Below are 21,244 nucleotides of genomic sequence, written 5' to 3' on the forward strand. Positions count from 1 at the left end.
CAGATGCAGCCAACTATCAGGGCAGCGTGGTTATTCAGTTTTTATGGAGGATGTGTTCTTGCTGGTCTTGCCAGTCTTGGTTACTTAGTCAGTTGTAACTGACTTACAGTTGTAATCAAAGAATGGTAAAGATTTAGGTTTTAAGGTCATGAATAGCTTTTCTCTTCAGACACAGAGGCAGTGTCCTGTGCAAATGGATTTACTTTACAACTGTAACAAGCTATGTAATAATCAGAAATCTGTTGCTAAGAACAACTGTGGTTATGAAAATAAGCTGTCTCCCCAAGCCTTCAAATAGTCTGGTTTGAATCAGTGCAAGAAACTGAGTGTGTGTAAATATTATAATTTGATGGTGCATTTCATGTCTAAATGTAAATTCTTTCTTGCTACATGGTTTTCTTTCCATTCATGAAGTCTTAAAAAAACTGCAATGGTTTCTGACTGTTTATTATCGGCTTCATCATAGAATTTCATCTCTCCATTGGAGGCAGAAATATAAACCTTAACACTGCAAATAGCAACACAGGACCAAGAGTGACCGCATCATCAAGTGATCACCTGTGCTCATGGGACAACAGAGGACTGGACTTCTGACCATACAATCATGAAGAGTTGAAGTTTTAACATGATATTAAGTATGTCTTGTGCACTTTATATTTTTTTCTGTTTTCACCAACCAACACATTTGTTTGCTTTGTTTTATCAGGATTATGTGTCAGCCTCCATTTTGGTGAGAGGAGGAGAAGATAATGACCAGGTGGAATGACTAGACACTGATTGTAAAGGTGGAATGACTAGACACTGATTGTACAGAAATGTAACTTGACATTTCCCCAGTGTCATTTTCATGTCCTTGTGTAAGAACATGTGCTATGGGCTGTCCATAAATACTTATTTAAGTAAAAAATTGTATGTAGGCCTACACTGACATATTCCTTTTGCAGTATATATTTTGTGCAGGTGATGCTAATATGAAATGAATACTATGTAATCTACTTTTGTGAAGGCTTTGTGTTGAAGGTGGTTGTGAAATTATACATATGTTTTCGGACATATTGCTGAACAAAGGAGTGTACTCTTATTTCATATTTCATGAATGTAATCTTTAATCTTGTTTAGGACATGAACTACAAGGTTTAGCACTTGATTTGAGACCTCATCATCAGGACTTGAGAATTACTTGTTACTTACCAAACAATGACTTTGTTCCACCTATATTATTGGTTTTGCTTAGCAGTGGGCATGTCAGTAATATAATCCCCCCCAATGAACAAGTTTGAATAAAAGCAGTCTCAGTGTATAGCTAACAAACTACCTTTAAATAAATGTCTTCAGGAGAACCATATGTTGTGCTCAATAACCAAGTGTCAACAAAAAATTACAAAAACAAAAAATGTAAAACATCAACTTTTAATTGCATTTGTCCCTATACAGGCAAAATTAGTTGAAATATTGATCAAAGTGCTGACATGTGTAAGGTTGTGTGTATACCCAGCCTCAGGACACATAACACTCCATGTGATCACATGAAAGCCCTGCTGTGAACATGGTCCAGAGGTGCCTCCCATTCCACGCTCCGCCGGGCAGCTTTCTCCTGTGTGCGTGCTGGCCTTCAGACAACATTAGAGAGGTGAAACAGTTCTGTAAAAATAGAATTTGACACACTGCCTTCTTATTCATGCTTATGAAATGATTTTGGTCTAAAACTGGAAGGACAGGGTCAAACACTGGCACCAGCCAGTCCAGTCGACTGGAATAATGAGGGAGGAATTGGAGACAGAGAGAGAGAGAGAGAGAGAGAGAGAGAGAGAGAGAGGGAGGGAGAGAAGGGGGAGAAAAAAAAGATAGATTCAGAGAACAAGAAAGAGAGGAGGGGTTGAGAGAGAGAGAGAGAGTAGGGGAAGAAAAAAAAAAGATAAATTCAGATAACAAGAAAGTAAGGGGGGGTTGAGAGAGAGAGAAAGAGAGAGAGAGAGAGAGAGAGAGAGAAAGACAGAGAGAGAGAGTAATTTGGATGACAATATAAGAGAGAAGGAGACAGACGGAGAATAGGTAGTTTGTATTTTGATCATGCACAAAGACAGTGGGGTGAATCACAGTGTTCTGCCCCCCCCCCGCCCAATCAGACTGTCTGCTTTCCAGTGTGCTTAGCTGACCCCAGCTCCACGCTACAGGAAATGGACTGACATGCACCCTGCTGTGTTCCTGTTTTTGGACACAAGCTCGACAGGAAGTCTTCAGGAGGAGTATAAACACATGTAGTTCTGACCCATCAAGTTCACATGGTTATGATGATGAAAGAACCCAAAGCAGAGACAAGATGACTCTTAGGGGAGAGAACGGAACACAAGGTCCAGGCTTCTGACAAGCCATGCTTTTAGATTGATTCATTTAAGATGGTTCTCAGGATGCTTCATTAGGGTTCGAATACACATACGCGTTTTTTAAAAACGGGACGCGAGAAAATGCATTGATTCCTATGGTACGGCGCGCTTTGAGTGAATGCGCGCCGTACCATAGGAATCAATGCATTTTCTAGCGTCCCGATTTAAAAAAAACGCTTATGTGTATTCAAACCCTTAGGCAGGAAAGGCACTACTCTTCAAATGTGATATGCAAGAAATTGAGCAAGAACCATGATAATGCACTGTAAGAAGATTTTAGCTGAGGCCCTAAGGTGCTAGAAAAAAACATTAAGGGTTAGAATAGTGCCAAATTGCAGACTAATGGAATAAAAACAACAAAATAAATGGTTGACTTGAAGGTCGTTAAGAACAACCTAAGGGAATAGTTCTAAATCTACTTTAGCCATTTTCAGTGCAGAAAAGTTCATTTATGGGAACTTCAGCTCTCCCGCTGCCAAAACTTCAAACCTGCATGAAGACCAAAAGATGATACTCAAAGCTTTCATCTCAGCTGAATATGGAACTGTCAGCATTGAGTTCATTTGAACCATTCCTGGCGCATGGGGAGTTATGAACAGGATTAACAGCACTCATCTGATTCAGTCTCCTTTAAGGCTTTGGCTTCATAGTCCAACAACATGTAGATGGGCCCCATAATGTGAAAGTGGACGCTTTCATCAATGCAGATATTTAATTTCCTCATCCTTCATGTGTGAGCAATACTAATGTCATATGACATAGATTTCTTACATGCTGGTTGTCAAAAAAAAAAAACAGTAGAATAATGTTATCCACTGTGCAATGTGATGTTACAAGAAATGCTAAAATACGTCAAGATCAAGTGGAAAAATACTACTGACATCTACTGGGGATATCAGGTACTGGGTAGACAGAAACTAAAGAGAACATTTGGACTTATTTATTTCACTTTATATCAGACACTGCCCGACATCACCACATTAGCATATACAAAGAGAAAGCTTCCTTTAACTACTTGATATAACTGAGGAGTAACTAATGCGAGAGCTGAGTCTGCTGATCAGCTCTCACACCCACACACTCCTAATTCGGTGTCAGTGGAACTCCGGACACATTCCAATAGGACATAGTCTGTGTTGAAACATCCTACAGGAATCCGTTTTGTAAGTGTGACAAGTTTGGCTTTGTCTGTATTTCTGACTCACAGAAAGTCAAATAAGAGTCAAACAAGAGACAAATAAGTGTTTGCTGTTTGTGTTTGTTTTTGTTTTTGTTTTTTAAAGGGTTTGCTTTGTGTGGAAAGACAGGATATTCAATTCCACTCCGTCAAATGTGCTGGTCAGTGTTGCAACCTGTTGGTTTGAAGGCCAAGAGTCTTTGTCTCTAGATCAAGTGGTGACATTTTCCATATCAGTATCTTGGACACACTGTATATTTTCAGTGTGAATTGGTAATTGAATTTAAAAACATTCAGTTTTTGTAATTTCAACACATTCCAACCCCCCCTCCATTCCCTCATAGACATGAAAATAGACACACATCATTGCCATGGATACCACATTGATGTCAGTTGTGCTTCATCAAAGTGACCAGTTTAAGACTTTATCAAGAAGGAACATTTTCTGTAAGACATATTTTATCTGAACATGTAAAGCTTCTCAGCTCTAATCCGTCTAGTATAGTACAGTATAGTTTTACAAATCAGTCTAGTCTGCCTGACGGTCTCAAGACTCTGCAGCATCCCCCGACAAAAAGCAGCACGATCGTGTTTAAATGTCAGTTTCCTTCAGGCTGTAACAGTCTGTGAGGTCATATATCTGATAGCTGCTCTGCTCTGGGCAGTCATAGATCCCCATGGAGACGGTGTCAATCTCAGTGCGCCCCAGCGTCGGGGTGGAGGTCCTGCCCTGGCTGCTCCGGATCCGGTTGGAGAGGTTGTTCATCTTCTCCTTCAGCTGGAAGGAGGACTTCTGCAGCGGGGGGAAGAGGTTCCAGCCCACCTTCTTGTTGTTGAAGCTGCGGCCGCCCTTGCTGCGGTAGGAGAACATGGAGCTGCCGCACGTCTCGCCGATCGTGAAGCCCGACCGGTACTCCCCGCGCGGGTCCCGCACGCCCGCCCCCTTGACCGCCGTGCGCCAGCGCTGGTCGTAGAAGCGGCGCAGGACCCGGCGGCGACGCTGGCACTGGCAGCGGAGCAGGCGGGTGAAGGCGCGCTGGAACTCCTTGCTGGAGCAGGGGTAGATGATGGGGTTGATGCAGCTGTTGAAGTAGCCCAGCCAGAAGATGACCTTGAACACCATCTCAGACGGCTTCAGCTGGGGGAACAGGGAGCCTGCGATTGGATAGAAATGATGATGATGAGAAGGAGGATTGAGAAAGTTTGGCAGGTAGATTTGTGCTGCTACAACTGGTTATTTCCTCCAAGACGACTTAACACTGCGATAGTACCTGTGTTTTATATTCAGAGTATGCAGTGTTTTGTCTTTCAATTTCAAATAAGCCACTGAATATGTGGATCAGAAGCCTTTCAAGGACAAGTTTATTAAAACTAATGAAACTAAAAAATACAAAATAAATGATGATGAGACTCAACCATTGACACCTTTTGCTCAAGGGTGCTGTGTTACCATGACAATCCAGCTTCATTCCCACAGTGCTCAGATTTCAGGAAATAGCAACCCTTTTAACTTTTAAGAACTCCTGGCATGTAGAAGATTGATATTTAAGTGGAGAGAATGTGAAGGATTGGAATGTGAAGTTTTTAACTGGTAGGGAGCCTGAGGTGTTTGTAATTAAATCTACAATGACTTTGATCTTTAGATTTGTCCTTTACAAAAAAAGATACTGCAAGATACTTTGTGATTTTCGGTTCAAGCAACTGGGAAGAGCACAAATGTCTTATATAATAGGTTCATTATCAGACCACTCATTCTTTTGGAAGGACTAGTCATTGAGGTCAGGAAAGTCATTAAATATGCAGTCATCCCTTTGAGTTTCTGGCGTTCACTACAGCCAGTTGTAGAGAGAGTGAGGGAAAACATAAACAAATGATAAAATAATGAAGGAATTCTGGTTTCAGGAATGAAGCATGCACTGGGCTCAGCTGATTGTACTGGTCAGTGACATTCAGCCCTTACCCGACACACACACGCACACGCACACACACACACGCACACACACACACACGCACACACGCACACACGCACACACACGAACACACACACACACACAAACACACACACACACACGCACACACACACACACACACACAAACGCACACACGCCCAAACACACGCAGACAGGCACGCACACACTCACACACACGCACATACTCACATATTCACCCACACACACACACACACACACACACACACACACACATACGCACACACTCCCAAACACACACAGACAGGCACGCACACACTCACACACACACACACACACACACACACACACACACACACACACACACACACACACACACAAATGCACAAGTAATCACACTCTCCCTGCAGCGTGTGCCGCCACTCTCCCTGTCAGACTCGCTCTCCAGAGAGGCCCTGGGCCTTGCGTGACACTATCTCACACACACACACACACTATCTCACACATGAAACAGATGTCATGTCCTCGCCTCCTCCCTCCGACACCAGGCAGGCAGACAGGCAGCAATTTTCGGCATAGCGCTGAGCCAGAGTCGCCACTATCAGCCAGCCTGCTATTAATAGAACCCAGGGGCTGCAGTGGGTCTGGGTGGGGTGGGGTGGGGTGGGGTGGGGTGGGGTGGGGTGGGGGGTTGGTTATGGGGGGGGGGTATGGACAAAGGGGCAGTAGGAGTGGAGAGATGCAGGAAAATGAGTGCAATGCCTTTGGGCCAGAGCCATGCATTCAACTCCTTTGAGCCTGGCCACTCAATTCCTTTGGGCCGGGCCACTCCACTCCAGGCCAAAGAGCGACCCTGCAATTAGATGTAATTGTCTGACCGAGATAAAATGTCTTTCCTAGGGGAAGATGCTCTGTGTTACAGTAATTATTGTGTTTATGGATCACCAAAGTCTCTAGACCACTGGATATTTGGTTGTTGGCAGGAGAATAAAAAACATTTCAAAACTGATAAAATGTCTAATATGCACTGGTTATCTGAAGGATAAATCGCCAAATGAGTTGTTTTCAAACCAATTCAAGTTGTGCTGGCAAGTTGTGCAGGAGTGATTTGGAAGCTTTATTTCCATTGGGTGGTTGCATAAAGCATTTCATTTCAAGGAGCTCTGCTGCTCAAAAGTTGTGATCTTTGCCATGTGTCTTCTTTTGGGACTGTTTGTTTACTAAGGTCGAGCAAAGGGGTATACCCTGCATGGGTTATGCATCAACACAACAAAGCGTGAGTTCAAAAAACAAACGAAGGACACTGGGACCTGTTTCCCACCACCCAAGGTTAAAAACGCGTAAAATCTCACACAGGTTTGTTTTTGGTTTAGCGGATATAGACTGTTGGGGGTAAACAGTGTGCACACTCTATTTCTTATTTTTCTGACAGCTTCCACCACCCCTTGCTGTTGGGCTCGCCTTTCATCTTTTCTGAAACTCTTAACTGTATTTCATGCGTGACTTTCTTCAGCCAGCACGAGTTTCCTGAAGGGGAGGCATCTGCCCATGTCTGGCTCCGAAATCCTAAATTATTCAGTATAAGCTTGTTAAAATGAGCACCATCACTAGTCATAATTCAGGGTATGTTGTGTCATGGTTAATTAGGGGAGGCATGGGGGGACTGTGACTGATGATTTCCATCAGATGTGTGTGTGTACCAAATCTTGTGTGATTCAGCAGATAGAGCAACCAAGTCGTAATCATGGCAACAGCGCTGGAAATAACACACTCTCCTTCTCTGTCTTGTCATGACTTTTCAGGCGTCTTCAGAAAAAAAAAAAAAAAATGGAAAGCTTGTGGCATACTTTCATGTTTGACCACACACTGGAAATGTGTTCTGTCAGATTCGATCATTTTAAATCCTCGACCAGGCTTTACTCTGTCCTTCTTCATCAACGGAACCGACAGAATATGTCGATCTGGCTGTCATTCCGTCCGTCAGCTGATGAAAAAGCTCAGCCTAATCACTCGCCCTCTGCTTCTGCCGACAAAGGTTGCGGCGGCCCGGTAACATAACCCTGGGACATGAAAGGCATGAGGAGCACTAGATGGTGTGTGAAGTGTAATGCACTAGTGTGTGACTGACACCACCACTCACTTAAATCACACGGGAGGTTTGACGTGCATCGCTTGTGCTACTTGATCCTCCTGTTCTCTCTGTTCAGTCCCTCACAGCTTACAGTAGCCATGGCTCATTGTCATATAATACTTCACAGACAGATTTTGTGCAGAGGGTGCTTTTGCCCTTTGGATCTCTGCCTTCTGCCCTCCCTCTACGGCTCCTGTTATGGAAGCAGTGGGGCCCAACCCTCACACCGAGGTCCAGGGATGTGCACAGGAATTTTGAAGGGCAGTTGCTCTGCCCTGGAAAAAAGGGGGCAACACATTATTTTTTGTCACCGATCGCAAATATATATATTTCCTTCAGAGGGGCAACTTCAGTCGAGGAGGGCAAACGGGCAGTTGCCCCGAGCAACCTTAGCCCACTCCTGTGCACGTCCCTGCTCTGCATTCTGCCCTCCTTTGCCTGACTCAGCAGTTCCTGTTATAGAAGCAGTGGGGCCCGCCCGACCCTCACACCGAGGTCCCAGATCAACAGGACAGTAGTCTCTGGCATCTGCCCTCCGTGCCCTCCTGCCAGGTGATCAAAGCCCGCCGCAGCTCTGTGTCGTCTGACAGCCTGTGTGTGTGTGTGTGTGTGTGTGTGTGTGTGTGTGTGTGTGTGTGTGTGTGTGTGTGTGTGTGTGTGTGCGTGTGTGTGTGTGTGTGCAGCTCTGTGTCGTCTGACAGCCTGTGTGTGTGTGTGTGTGTGTGTGTGTGTGTGTGTGTGTGTGTGTGTGTGTGTGTGTGTGTGTGTGTGTGTGTGTGTGTGCGTGTGTGTGTGTGTGTGTGTGTGTGTGTGTGTGTGTATGTATGAGCTGCAGCTCTTTGTCGTCTGACAGCCTGTGTGTGTGCGTGTGTGTGTGTGTGTGTGTGTGTGTGTGTGTGTGTGTGTGTGTGTGTGTCTGTATGAGCTGCAGCTCCGTGTCGTCTGACAGCCGCTCACACACACGCGGCTTACATGAGTCAGAGGGGCGAGACGCGGCATGAGAAACAGAGGTGGGCCGCGGAGACTCAGCAGGACAAAGAACACAGCGGAGCACATTCAATTACCCTCTGAGACTCCCAGACTCAGTCTTTGTCAGCGGGGGTAATGGACAACCCAGGAGGTTTAATATAAAAATATCCACAGCCATAATATTATGGCGGGGATGGGAGTTTCAATCTCTGAACAATGTGAAGGCAGGAAAAGAGTGTTAAACGGGAGAGGATACGCAGTCTATGGGTGGGATCAGGTGAATCCCATTGAACAGGAAACACAGGAGGAAATGACACACGGCTAAGAAAACAGTCAACTATGCATTCAAGAGATCTGCGCCACCTCAGTACAGACACAAGAAGCACAGTCACCTCTGTATTCAAGAGATCTCCTCCACCTCAGTACAGACACAAGAAGCACAGCCACCTCAGTATTCAAGAGATCTCCTCCACCTCACTACAGACACAAGAAGCACAGCCACCTCAGTATTCAAGAGATCTCCTCCACCTCACTACAGACACAAGAAGCACAGTCACCTCTGTATTCAAGAGATCTCCTCCACCTTACTACAGACACAAGAAGCACAGGGGAACTATGTATTCAAGAGGTCTGCTCCACCTTACTACAGACACAAGAAGCACAGGGGAACTATGTATTCAAGAGGTCTCCTCCACCTTACTACAGACACAAGAAGCTCCGGGGAACTATGTATTCAAGAGGTCTCCTCCACCTTACTACAGACACAAGAAGCACAGGGGAACTATGTATTCAAGAGGTCTCCTCCACCTCAGTACAGACACAAGAAGCACAGTCACCTCTGTATTCAAGAGCTCTCTGCCTCAGTACAGACACGAGAAGCACAGTCACCTCTGTATTCAAGAGATCTCCGCCACCTCACTACAGACACAAGAAGCACAGTGGAACTTGTTGTTCATGGATACTATTATATCAAGCAGTGCAGCAGCACAGGTTGGTGTTAATATGTCCTTACAAATGCATGTTTTCCCTTCAAATATCAAATGATAATGTTTTTAGGTATGTATACTGTTATCTGACAGTTGTGGACATATCACATGCCAAAACACCACATTTTATGTATTTTTATTTCATATTATTATGGTCCCCTAAAATTCTGTTAGCCAGAAGTATTTCTAGGACCTATGAAAAATGTTGGAAAAAAGCCCCCTAAAATAACGTTGGCCTTGTTTTCCCCTGACTTAATTGTTTCCTTTGGCTGAGCCTGCCTACCACAGAGTAGTGGGGTATTCTGAGTGGCATGGGAAAACACACAGAGACGTATTAGTCATGCTCCAAAGTGAAAAGTGCACTGTGAAGGAGGCCCCAGAGAAGGGCCTCCACACTATCAGTGAGTCAAGGCAGACATCAGCACAATATCCAACATTCTGATTATTTATTATTTCCTCTCTTATGGTCCTTCGAGCCTCTCCCAGTTTCATTCATTACTCAAATAACTAATTTATGGGACTTCTACTACGGCAGCATTGTTATGCTGCATTCGCTGCTTGAACCCCTAATGACTTTTGGCTGGCCAGTTTGAATGTATTTTAGTGTATGTAAACAGGTTCTGAATTTGATGTTTGAGGTTTGTGACAGGGGCAAAATAAGAGTGTTACACCCTCTTAGAATCAGGGACGTGCACAGGAATTTTGAAGGGCAACACATTCATTTTTGTCACCGCCGCTGCCACGCCCCCGTCATCTGATCGCAAATTTTGCCAATATCATTTTAAACTCTCACTAACCGTTGCTGCCACGCCCCCTGTCCCCTGATCACAAATATATATATATATTTCCTTCGGAGGGGCAACTTCAGTCGAGAAGGGCCCACTCCTGTGCACTTCCCTGCTTAGAATATTCAAGTTCCACCATTTTGAAACATCCCACAATAAGCAGGTGGAGTGGTAATATATGAGGGCGTCATGGTTGGGTATAAAGGAGCATCCACCAAAGGCACTGTCTTTGAAGTCAGAAAAGGAGTGGTGATGCACTGATTAGCCTCACCACTCTGGAAGCGTCTGTAAGCAGCTTGGGATAAAAGCATCTGCTAAATACCCAAGCTTTGGCACACCTCTTTGTGCCAAACTTTGTGAGAGTATTGTCAACCAGTTCAAAAAGAAATTTTCTTAACGCGACATTGCTAAGACTTTAGGTCTTTCACCCTCTACAGTACACACAGTGGTGTAGTGGTCCCTGGATAAGTGGGTATACTCTTCATTGTTTACAGCACAGATTAAACGCCCTATTTTGAGAAGTGGGTATACTCAATGCTGACAGAAAAATAAGTGGGTATACTCCGTATACCTGCGTATACCCTGGACTACACCACTGGGAACACATAGTATAGTGTAAAGTTTCAGGGAATCCAGGAAAATGTCAGTCCGTGTAGGGCAAGGCCAGAAACCACTGCTGAGTGTGCATGACCTCCAACCCCTCAGGGAAAGACCATCATGCTACTGTGATAAATATAGCCACCTGCGCTCGGGAGTACTTTGGAAAAGTCACTTAACGCGGTCCGCCATGAGTTTTCTGGGCCCAAGCTCATCTCAGATGACCAAAGACAGACAGTAGAAACGTGTGCTGTGGTCAGATGAATCCACGTTTCAGATTGTTTGCTGGAGAAACGGACGTCAAGCTGTCTTTGCCAAAGACAAAATGGGCCGTCTAGACGCAGAGGCGTATATTGGGATTTAAAAGAGACAAATGCCGCCATCGAGGCGACGTCTTTTCCTGGGAAGTCTACGGTTATTTCAGCCAGGCAAGACAATGCCAGGCCTCATTCTCCACACGCTACAGCTTGGTAGCTTGGCTTCATAGACACAGAGTTCGCTTGCTTGACTCGCCTGCCAGCAATCCAGATCTGGCTCCTATTAAAAATGTTTGGCGCATCATGAAATGGAGAATCAGACAATGGCAACCACAGACTGTTGAGGAGTTTCGTATCAAACAAGAATGGGTAAAGATTGTGCTTGCAAAACTGCAACAATTAGCATCCTCAGTTCCCAAAACAATTAAAAAGGGTAATTAAAAGTAGCTAAAGAGGAGACATGGTGGTAAACCGAACTGTTTTTGAGTGTGTCGCAGGAATCAAATTCTAAATGTGTTTATTTTTACAAAATGCCATTTATTTTCTTCAGTGAAACATTGGAAAATCTTTTGTCAGTTAAATAAAGGTTCAAGCAAATTAAAAAATGACCGACTGGTTTGTTTTTATGAAGCAGGACTTAGATATCAACACTAAAAGTCTTTGTAGTGCACTACTTGCTCCTCTCCATTTCTAGCGGAATCTCAAGTAGGTGTGTAGAAAGTATGTCTGTGTGCACTTTTAAGTCACGGGGCTGACTTAACAATAGAACGTGTTAAGCATTTTTGTCATTCAATATATTTGTTAATATGTATCCAGAAAGGATGTGTTTATTCATGATGAGCTCTGCGAAAGATATTTGAACCTATGAGCATCATTAGAATATTACTAAACAGAGTCAGTATTTCAACATTTTCTTAACCTGTTGCTTGTACTGGGTGTAACTGTACTAATTACTTACGAAGCAGCTTTCAAATACACAGTGCTTCTGAATCAGCCCAATGCTTGCATGTGAGTGTGTGTATGCATGGACTAATGCACCTCTGCCTTCTTAATGTGCCCACTGACTGACTTAAAAGAAATATCACCCTCACAGGCATGTCACATATTGCTGAAAGTAATCCCATTTTATTTATATTTTTTCAGTACTCGTACACAGCGGTCACTTTTCAGTTCTGAAGAAAGAATGAATGAACAGTGGGGGACATAGGAACTATTTTTGGGGAGGGGGGTGAGGGTGTGGCATGGACTATTTCACCTGTCGCACATTATAAATTGCGTGAAACAACATGAGGCTAAAAGGAAAATAGGCGAAAACAGAAAAATAGGCACCTGCAGTAGCTCAGCTGTTGCATGTAACCTTGCACATTTGGACACTTTTCAGAACTGTACTTTCACTTTTTACTTGGGTATTTTGTAGCCTTTAACTTCACTATATTTGCCATAATGACCTTTATACCGCTTTATATCACTACAACTAGTCTATCTAATATGCATTTGCCTGCATTGACTGAAATAAGCTGTCCTGTGTGTGTGTGGTTTACAACTCAAATCCAGCACTGAACAGACACTATGCCACAAAGAACAAATGTAGGCTACATACTGCATAAACCTCTGAGTTTACAAAATCCTCTCTACTTTTAAAGAAATTGAATATCCGCTTTTGTGAGATGTACGGACATATGAAAGTTAGACAAATTTAAGCACCAAGTCTTTATCGATCTTTAAGGTATGGTGCCGTAAATGGGAGCTGTCGATGCCCCCCCACCCCTACTTCTAATATCTATGGAACAGATCCCAAAAAGGCAGGTGATGTTCTGCAAGGATATCTGTCATAACACATTCCTGTTGCAGGGTCTTCATATGGCTGAGAGACCCCAATGCTTGAACAATGATATTTGTAATGCTTCATTCCTCATCAGCATAGAGATAAAGGGAGAGACTGGAGAGGATAGAGAGAAGAAGATTGAGAGCGGAAGAGAGAGAGGTGATAGATATCCACATGTTCCCACTCTAGTGAGAGAGGAAGAGAGAGGTGATAGATATTCACATGTTCCCTCTCTATTGAGAGAGGAAGAGAGAGAGAGGTGGTAGATATCCACATGTTCCCTCTCTATTGAGAGAGGAAGAGAGAGAGAGGTGGTAGATATCCACATGTTCCCTCTCTATTGAGAGAGGAAAAGAGAGAGGTGATAGATATTCACATGTTCCCTCTCTATTGAGAGAGGAAGAGAGAGAGAGAGGTGGTAGATATCCACATGTTCCCTCTCTATTGAGAGAGGAAGAGAGAGACGTGGTAGTTATCCACATGTTCCCTCTCTATTGAGAGAGGAAGAGAGAGAGAGGTGGTAGATATCCACATGTTCCCTCTCTATTGAGAGAGGAAGAGAGAGAGAGGTGGTAGATATCCACATGTTCCCTCTCTATTGAGAGAGGAAGAGAGAGAGAGGTGGTAGATATCCACATGTTCCCTCTCTATTGAGAGAGGAAGAGAGAGAGAGGTGGTAGATATCCACATGTTCCCTCTCTATTGAGAGAGGAAGAGAGAGAGGGGTGATAGATATCCACATGTTCCCTCCCTATTGAGAGAGGAAGAGAGAGGGCCAGTAATGTAGTCCAGGGTATACGCAGGTATACGGAGTATACTATTTCTCAGTCAGCATTGCGTATACCCACTACTCAAAACAGGGCGTTTATCCTGTGCTGTATGGGCTGCTTAATGAAGAGTATACCCACTTCTCCAGGGACCACTACACTACTGGAGAGGGGTGATAGATAGCCGCATGTTCCCTCTCTATTGAGAGAGGAAGAGAGAGAGGTGATAGATAGCCGCATGTTCCCTCTCAATCGTACGTGTGGAACGGAGCCATCTCCATCCTGCTGATTGGGGGCATGTTGCTGGGCTTCAGGAAAAGGAAAACACCTCTCCTTAACCGTGCTCAATTACAGCAGCGCTCATTACTGCAGTCAAGCGTGCTACTCCGGAGGTCACAAAGGGCTTCTTGGGAAAGCCATTGGGCCAAACCCCCTCAGCCGGGGTAGTATATGCAGTCCTGAGCCAGGAGATGTTATCTGGTTTCCCATACTGGGCCATGCACATCTGAGTGGAGGAGCAGCAGGAATGTGCCTAATGGAGGGATTGTTCCCTGACTGTGGTGGGCTCCATGTGTCTGTCAAGACCAGGCCTGTTTGGACTATAGTGTAAATACTAACGGGGGTAGAGGAATTAAACAACTTCAGACTTGATGAATCTTTTTTATGAATCACCAAGGGAAATAAAAATGCACCCAGCACACACGGTGCCGAAATGTTCCTGGCTCTCTCTTCCTGTTTTCAACCACTCTGAGTCCTGGTTGGCATTCAGCTGGCACACAGTCATGAAACACTGTGAGGAGCTCCAGTCCTACTTGATTGCTAATGGTAGAGATGCGGACAGATTTGTGGTGAACAAATCAATCAACAAGAGGCACCAACTATCTGTAAGCACTGGTGGAAAACTTTCATTTCAAACCATTTTAGTTCTTTCTGAAAGTCAACCTTCAGAATGACTATATCCCCCGGAAATAAAATATAAAATAGCGATAGCTCAGTGTGAATAAGGACAGCTTTTTCTTTGTTTACCATTTCGTTTTTCACTTAACTACTCCTTTCACAATAGACCAGGAGAGATGTTTTGGGTGGCGGGCGTTGTGTGTCTAAATGGGCCCCTCTCAGAGGACCTAATGCATTGAGTTTTCAGCCCCTGAAATCCATTAGCCAATGTAATTAATGGGCCTCTTTTGACTTCACCTCTAAAGTGCTGACCCCTCACCCACAGCAAAGCCCACCTGTGGTAATGAGGCCCGAATATGGAGTGTATTAAAGCTGGTTCTGAGTGCTCCAGCCTTGAACATCGGTCAAATGTTAAACAGACAGCATACCTCTGAAGGGCTGAATATGATTATGGGTGCAGGTGAAGGTTTGAGAGCTATTACTCTAATCTTTGCGCTTTAGGGGTGCTGTTATTGCTGCGGTAACCAAAGGAAATCTCTGCACGTGGGAAGTGATTGTACATTTACAATTTTAGTCATTTTGTGAAATGGCGGAAGCCTAGTGAGAAATTTGCGCATAGAAAGACATTTCACCAAGGGGTGGTGATGGAAAATACTTTTACAGGCATATACACTTGCTGTGTTCTTTGAAGGACTGACTAAGCTGGATTTAATGCTATAATGTTCATTTTGTTTGGTTGTATCCAATTTTCCAGATTTTAGTGTTATTCCACTTTAATAAGACATGAGAAAAGCACACACTGACACTCAGCGATGAATTCACATACATACTCACACACTCACACTCATCGAGCCACACAACATTCACTGAGCCATAAGAAAAGTGTATTTATTTATATTCATTTAGTTCAATTGAATTAACCAGTTTGATACCTGGTTAAAGAACCTACACCTTTATTTACGTTTCTTTCACTGATTTTGTGTACTGTGACTGACCTTCTTTCTGTGCTGCTATACGAGCATTATATTTTTGTGTACTTTTATATTTCACCAAGGTCGGAATATCGTAGATATTATTAAATGATCACCCAAGTTGTACTTCAGCACACATTTACTGGTGAATCTCAGAGAGGTTCTGCCCTGGTTATGGTGCCTTAAATATGAGTGACATTTAGCCATAAGCCAAAGTCAGGGCATGTTGATGGTGGGTTCTTTGAAGCATAACCCTGATGTCATTAGCTTGTTTATGTCCATTGCTTCATGCTGAGTGGAACCTACACTAAGGAAACTCTATTAATGAGGACTGTTTATGCAACACACTTAAAGCACAAGAATGATGGATGGAAGAATTTAAAAATAATTAGAATGCATATGTAGCTCACCCAACCAAATGACACGTGTGTTCATCTTTAATACTGATACTTTAGACTGCCTTGGATATGCAATAGCTGGGTCATTACGGAGCTCTTCCAATAACTGTGACAGAGCAGCAGTGTTGGGCAGTAACGGAATACATTTAGGCTTTCTTTGGCAGACACAGAGACAATTTTTATTGGTGGTAATCAGAATACAGATCGCTCTTCATCGACTTTGTATTGAAGCTGCTTCCTTGTCAAATTTCCTCGGCTAAAAAAAATGGAAACATACCTAAAACCATCAGTGAAACAGGATGCAATTTTCTTGCTTCTGGTAAAGAAGCAAGAAAATTTGTATGAGTTGCGGAACCGGAGGTTTAGTGCTAGCTATCTGACAGGCTAGCAGACTTCTGGTTAAGCTTGGTGGTGGTAGTGCTTTCTAGAGCAATTCATTTGTTTTTTCTTCAGTGAAGACTGCACTGCAAAACAGCCACGATCGAGACTATAAGCCACTACTGACACAGATCCGTAGCAAAAGTGCCAATCCTATATTTTAATATAGGGAATTCCGTATCAATTGTCACTTATAAACGTTTTCTTTTGTATTTTAGATCACTCAGATGACAGCCTGCTAACCTGTTAGCACTGAACACAATGACTGAGGGCTAGCATTCATGGGTTTTAAACACATGTTAAAAGAAAGAATTAAACGTTGATCAGATAAATACTGAATCAAATGTGTTTCTTGGTTGCTAGCTCATTATGCACAACACTAAATCCTGATTTTACACACTTTAATTAGAAGACTGAGACTGTAACTTTTGTTTTCATCATGCATTGCCAGAATCACAATTCTCAGAAGTCTAACAATTCACATTGAAGACTAAATGGTCTATATATGGTGTGGTAACATTCTATTAGTCACTTCAGTTAGCAACTAGTGAGACCTGTTTAATTATACGCTCGTGACAGCTTAAATTACATTTCACCTGGAGGTGATTTCTGGAGTGTCAAGAGGCTTTTCAGCCCTGTCTTAGAAATTAAATGTTTTTTTTTTCTCATAAAAGCTAAGAAATGCCATGTGAATGCATCTATATGGTTGCAAGATTTAACACGTATATAGTATGCATGAGGATATCATAACAATACTGGATGACTACAAAGCTACAAGTAAATATTACATTAACTACATATAGTATGTATATGCATAAGACTATAACATTTATGACAAAGAATGCTACGTTTTATGACCTAATGATGTCAAGGTCTTCCCTCTGACAAATACTGAAATGTGACAAACCACCATGCCACACTGTCCCACTTTGATGACCTTATGTGCTGTCCTTCATGACCTCACTCGACCTTGATAAAAGTGTGTGTGTAATGGGGGGGTTGATTAGGGAGGAGTACAGTTGCATTATTGGCACAGAATCTCCAAGTCAAGCCTGGCACTGGAGTGAGATTTTGGCCTGAGAGATTCACATACGGTAAATTAAATCGAGGGACCCAAACAAAAGTAGTATTTCAAATTATATTTCTGTGTCAGCCATACAGCGTGCATGGTCAGGGGCAGTAAACACACTGTTGTTGTTGTTTTTTTGTATCAAGTTATAATCAGGATGAAAACTTACCAAAGGGTAACACGAAGAAGAATGGCAGCCAACATAGGATGAACATCCCAACGACAATGGCCAGAGTTTTAGCAGCCTTTTTCTCCCTGGAAAACTTCATCAGCCGCACGGAGAGTGAACTTCGGAACGGGTGGTTTTTACTCTTTGCGCCTATGCCAGGGTGCTCCGGCGCACTCCGACAGTGTATTCGTAGCACCACTTCCATCGACTTATTTCTCTCCCGTTTTACACCCGCTTCTAAACTTTTGGTTGTCCTACGAGCTACTATGTACACTCTAAAATACATGACAAGGATGACCATAAGCGGGAGGTAGAACGAAAATAAGGAGGAAAAGAGGGCATAGCCCGGCTCCTCGGTAATACTGCAGATGCTCTCGTCCACGGGTGCCGGTTCCTTCCATCCCAGGAGTGGTCCGATCGAAATAACCATAGATGACACCCAGACCACCACGAGTATCACTCCAGCCTTTCTCTCTGTCATAATGGCCGGATACTTCAGACAGTGCTTCACACCAATGTACCGATCTATGGAGATTATGCAGAGGCTTAAGATGGATGCAGTGCAGCATAACACGTCCACGGCTGCCCAGATGTTGCAAAAAATCCGGCCGAAGACCCAGCATCCCAGGATCTCCAAGGATGCGGAGAACGGCAACACAATTATGCTGAGGAGTAAGTCCGCAATTGCTAAGTTAACAATAAAGAAGTTTGTAACAGTCTGCAAGTGCCTGTTGCAAACAACAGACAGAATGACCAATATGTTTCCAATGATTGCCACCAAAATAAATGCTGCCAGAAAGAGACCGACACCAATAACCTGGGGGTCCAGGGTAACGTTCTTACAGGTACTGTTACTGGTGTTGGTATATAAGTGGTCCAAAATGGTCGCATTGTCTGCATCCAGTGAGTAAATTTCTTCATTGCTGTCGTTCAATAACTTAGTATATGTCATTTTGAAACTCCATACAGAAAACTTTACAGGTTTGTTCCAACATAAAATATTGGCCAGTTCATGTCACCGTTAACATTACTCCCGTATTTATGCACATAAAAATGTGCTGTTATTGACGTCTTCCTACAACAATAGTTTTGATATCCCATACCTTTGCCGTTTGCGCAAGAACGGTGTGCGTATTCATACTATTAATGAAAAAAAAAAAAAACTGTTTCCAGATCTTCACTGAAAATTGATTTTAAAAAATGCATTCATCTTAAAAGCTCTTCGTTCCCTGCTATACTTTTATCATCTTTTGTTCTGTTGTTTGAGGTAGCCAAATTCCACGTTATTCAAGCTTTAGGAGTTCATTAGAGACCAGTTGTTCATACTCCGGAGAGAGGTTGTTCATACTCCACTGGTGGCATCTTCTGAAGCTAGATTAGGAAATCTCAGTTTGGAGCAGCTTGGTGAATACGGTCTCCTCCTCCACTACAAGTGAATTCGATGACGCGAGGTGTAATTATTGTCATTCCAGGAATGCCCACAGGAGAGCGCTGTTTCTTGTTCAACGCTCATGAATCTCTACTAATGGTACGGCGATATCCGTGACGGGGCCTACATTTTCAGCATAACATTTCGATAGTTCTGAATCTAATTTTCTCTGATTATGGCGTAGTTATTTTACCTCGTGTTGATGAGGAAAATCAGAAATGTATAGAACTGCTGCTCCTATGTAACATTGATGTGTTTCAATAAGGACAGCATGGTGAGCCAATAGGATTTGGAACGCAGAAGTAGTTTTTCAGTAGACGTTTGTGAATAGTTCATTACAGCCTATGCCAAATATTTTGGCTACATGAATGATCTTCGTACATAAATACAGTCTGCACAGGCCCTTTTCCAGTCCTTTAATTAACTATATGTTTGACACCTAGATGAAATCAGTTTTATTGCGAATATCTTAAATACACAGCCTGTTTCATGATGAGGCCCCGATGGAGACAGTTATTATAGGCAGACATGTAGGCTTATGTTCGCAGTGATGCCGTGCAATGGCCAACCCAAGTCTTAACACACATGGTTGGACTCATTGGTGGGGTGAGGTGGGCGACCGATTGAATAAGGTTTCTGATGGGGGTATGAATTATATATAAGTTCAGGGACCGTCTTAGATGGGATGATAGCAGATCACCCACAAACATTTTACATATCTCAGAAATAATTTGAAATTGTTTAAAACCATTAAGTTATTTAAAATAAACAAACAATCCATCGCTACATAACTACCAAAAGATCTGTCAGTTGCAGTCCCTCAGAACTTCACTTGCGCTCCCTCAATGGAACCAGCGCAAACCAAGTACAGCTGTAACAGGACAAGCTGTGTAACAAGCTTGATTTTTCAGCCCCTCTATCGTATGAAACTAGACACATGTGTGGTGGCAACAGCATGCTACAGATAGACACCTACTAATGAAAAAATAACAGTGTTGTATAAAGCCCTATAGTTACTGGCAGCAAAGCTGCAGCGACAATGTGACACTAAGAGAATGTCTCATTGACTTTTGAAAACCAATGTTGTTAAGACCACCAACCTACTGAAAAAAAACGTATCCATTACAATGTTGTGTTGAATACCTAAGTTGAATAATGGGTTCAAACTGTAAGTCGCAATTGTTCTCTGCCACTGTTACAACTGTCCCCTACATGTTATAATTGTCCCCAGTGGCACTCATTGCATTTAGATGAAAATTAGAGAGAGAAAGTAAGACTTCTGTGTTTGAATTAGTGAAGTAAATATAGAAACAAGAGGTGTATGTTGCACATATGTTAAAATTAAAGCAGTCTGCCAACATTAAGCAACAAGGCAAAATACGACGCAAAGCAGAAAATATTACAATGTAAAGACGACAGTGGTACAGGAGCTAGATAAGTCGTTTCGTTAATCACAAGGTTGCTAGTTCGATTCCCTGTTGAAGTGTCCTCAAGCAAGACACTGAACCCCTAATTGCTCTTGATGTGCAGTGCGCCATCAGTGTAGATGTAAAATGTATATACATCCTTGTAAGTCGCTTTGGATAAAAGAGTCGACTAAATGTAAATGTTAATAACTGCTCTCCCCTGTTGCAGTTAGCCTATACATGTTTTGAAGTAAGGCAAAACCTTTAAGCGACATATATTCTTATATATTTGGCCTTGGGATTTATAAATATATTTATGTTTAATAATTGTAACTTGTAATCAATGTGGTAAATCTCTGGAAAGACAAAACAGTGCTTGGTGGACCTGGCAAAGCATAGCAGCGGCACATCATGTGAATAGCTGATTACAGTAAGTACAGATCAGCAGTCATGTGTGAACATGTGATCCTGCAGTGGTCATTATGCTTCTGAATCCTCATGTCTGCTGCTGCACTGAGTGTCAACCTTGGAAATTAGTACTTGAGTTGTTACATAAGCCCCTTTCAAACATGGCTCATTTTGCACACACACACACACACACACACTCAAACACAGACGCACTGAAGAAAGCTTTGCATGAAAAGGGAGGGGGATAGTTGGATTCAGTGGGCCTGATTCATCTTGGCATTGCCATTAGCGCTGGGTATCTCAGCATCAACAG

At 43.0% G+C, this 21,244-nt stretch overlaps 1 protein-coding gene across 1 annotated transcript; it reads right to left on the reverse strand.

The window, feature by feature from the left end:
• Positions 1–4,153: 4,153 nt before the first annotated feature.
• On the reverse strand, positions 4,154–18,920 carry adra1d (adrenoceptor alpha 1D; the record flags this gene model as incomplete). The annotated part of the gene is made up of 2 exons (XM_080858823.1): positions 17,689–18,920; positions 4,154–4,716 (listed from the first exon to the last, which is right to left on the reverse strand). The coding sequence occupies exons 1-2, from the start codon at positions 18,638–18,640 to the stop codon at positions 4,154–4,156; spliced, it is 1,515 nt and encodes a 504-aa protein (XP_080714949.1). The 5' UTR covers positions 18,641–18,920.
• Between the last annotated feature and the right edge of the window lie 2,324 nt (positions 18,921–21,244).

This window comes from Sprattus sprattus (genome assembly GCF_963457725.1).
Source record: "Sprattus sprattus genome assembly, chromosome: 20".
NCBI lineage: Eukaryota > Metazoa > Chordata > Actinopteri > Clupeiformes > Clupeidae > Sprattus > Sprattus sprattus.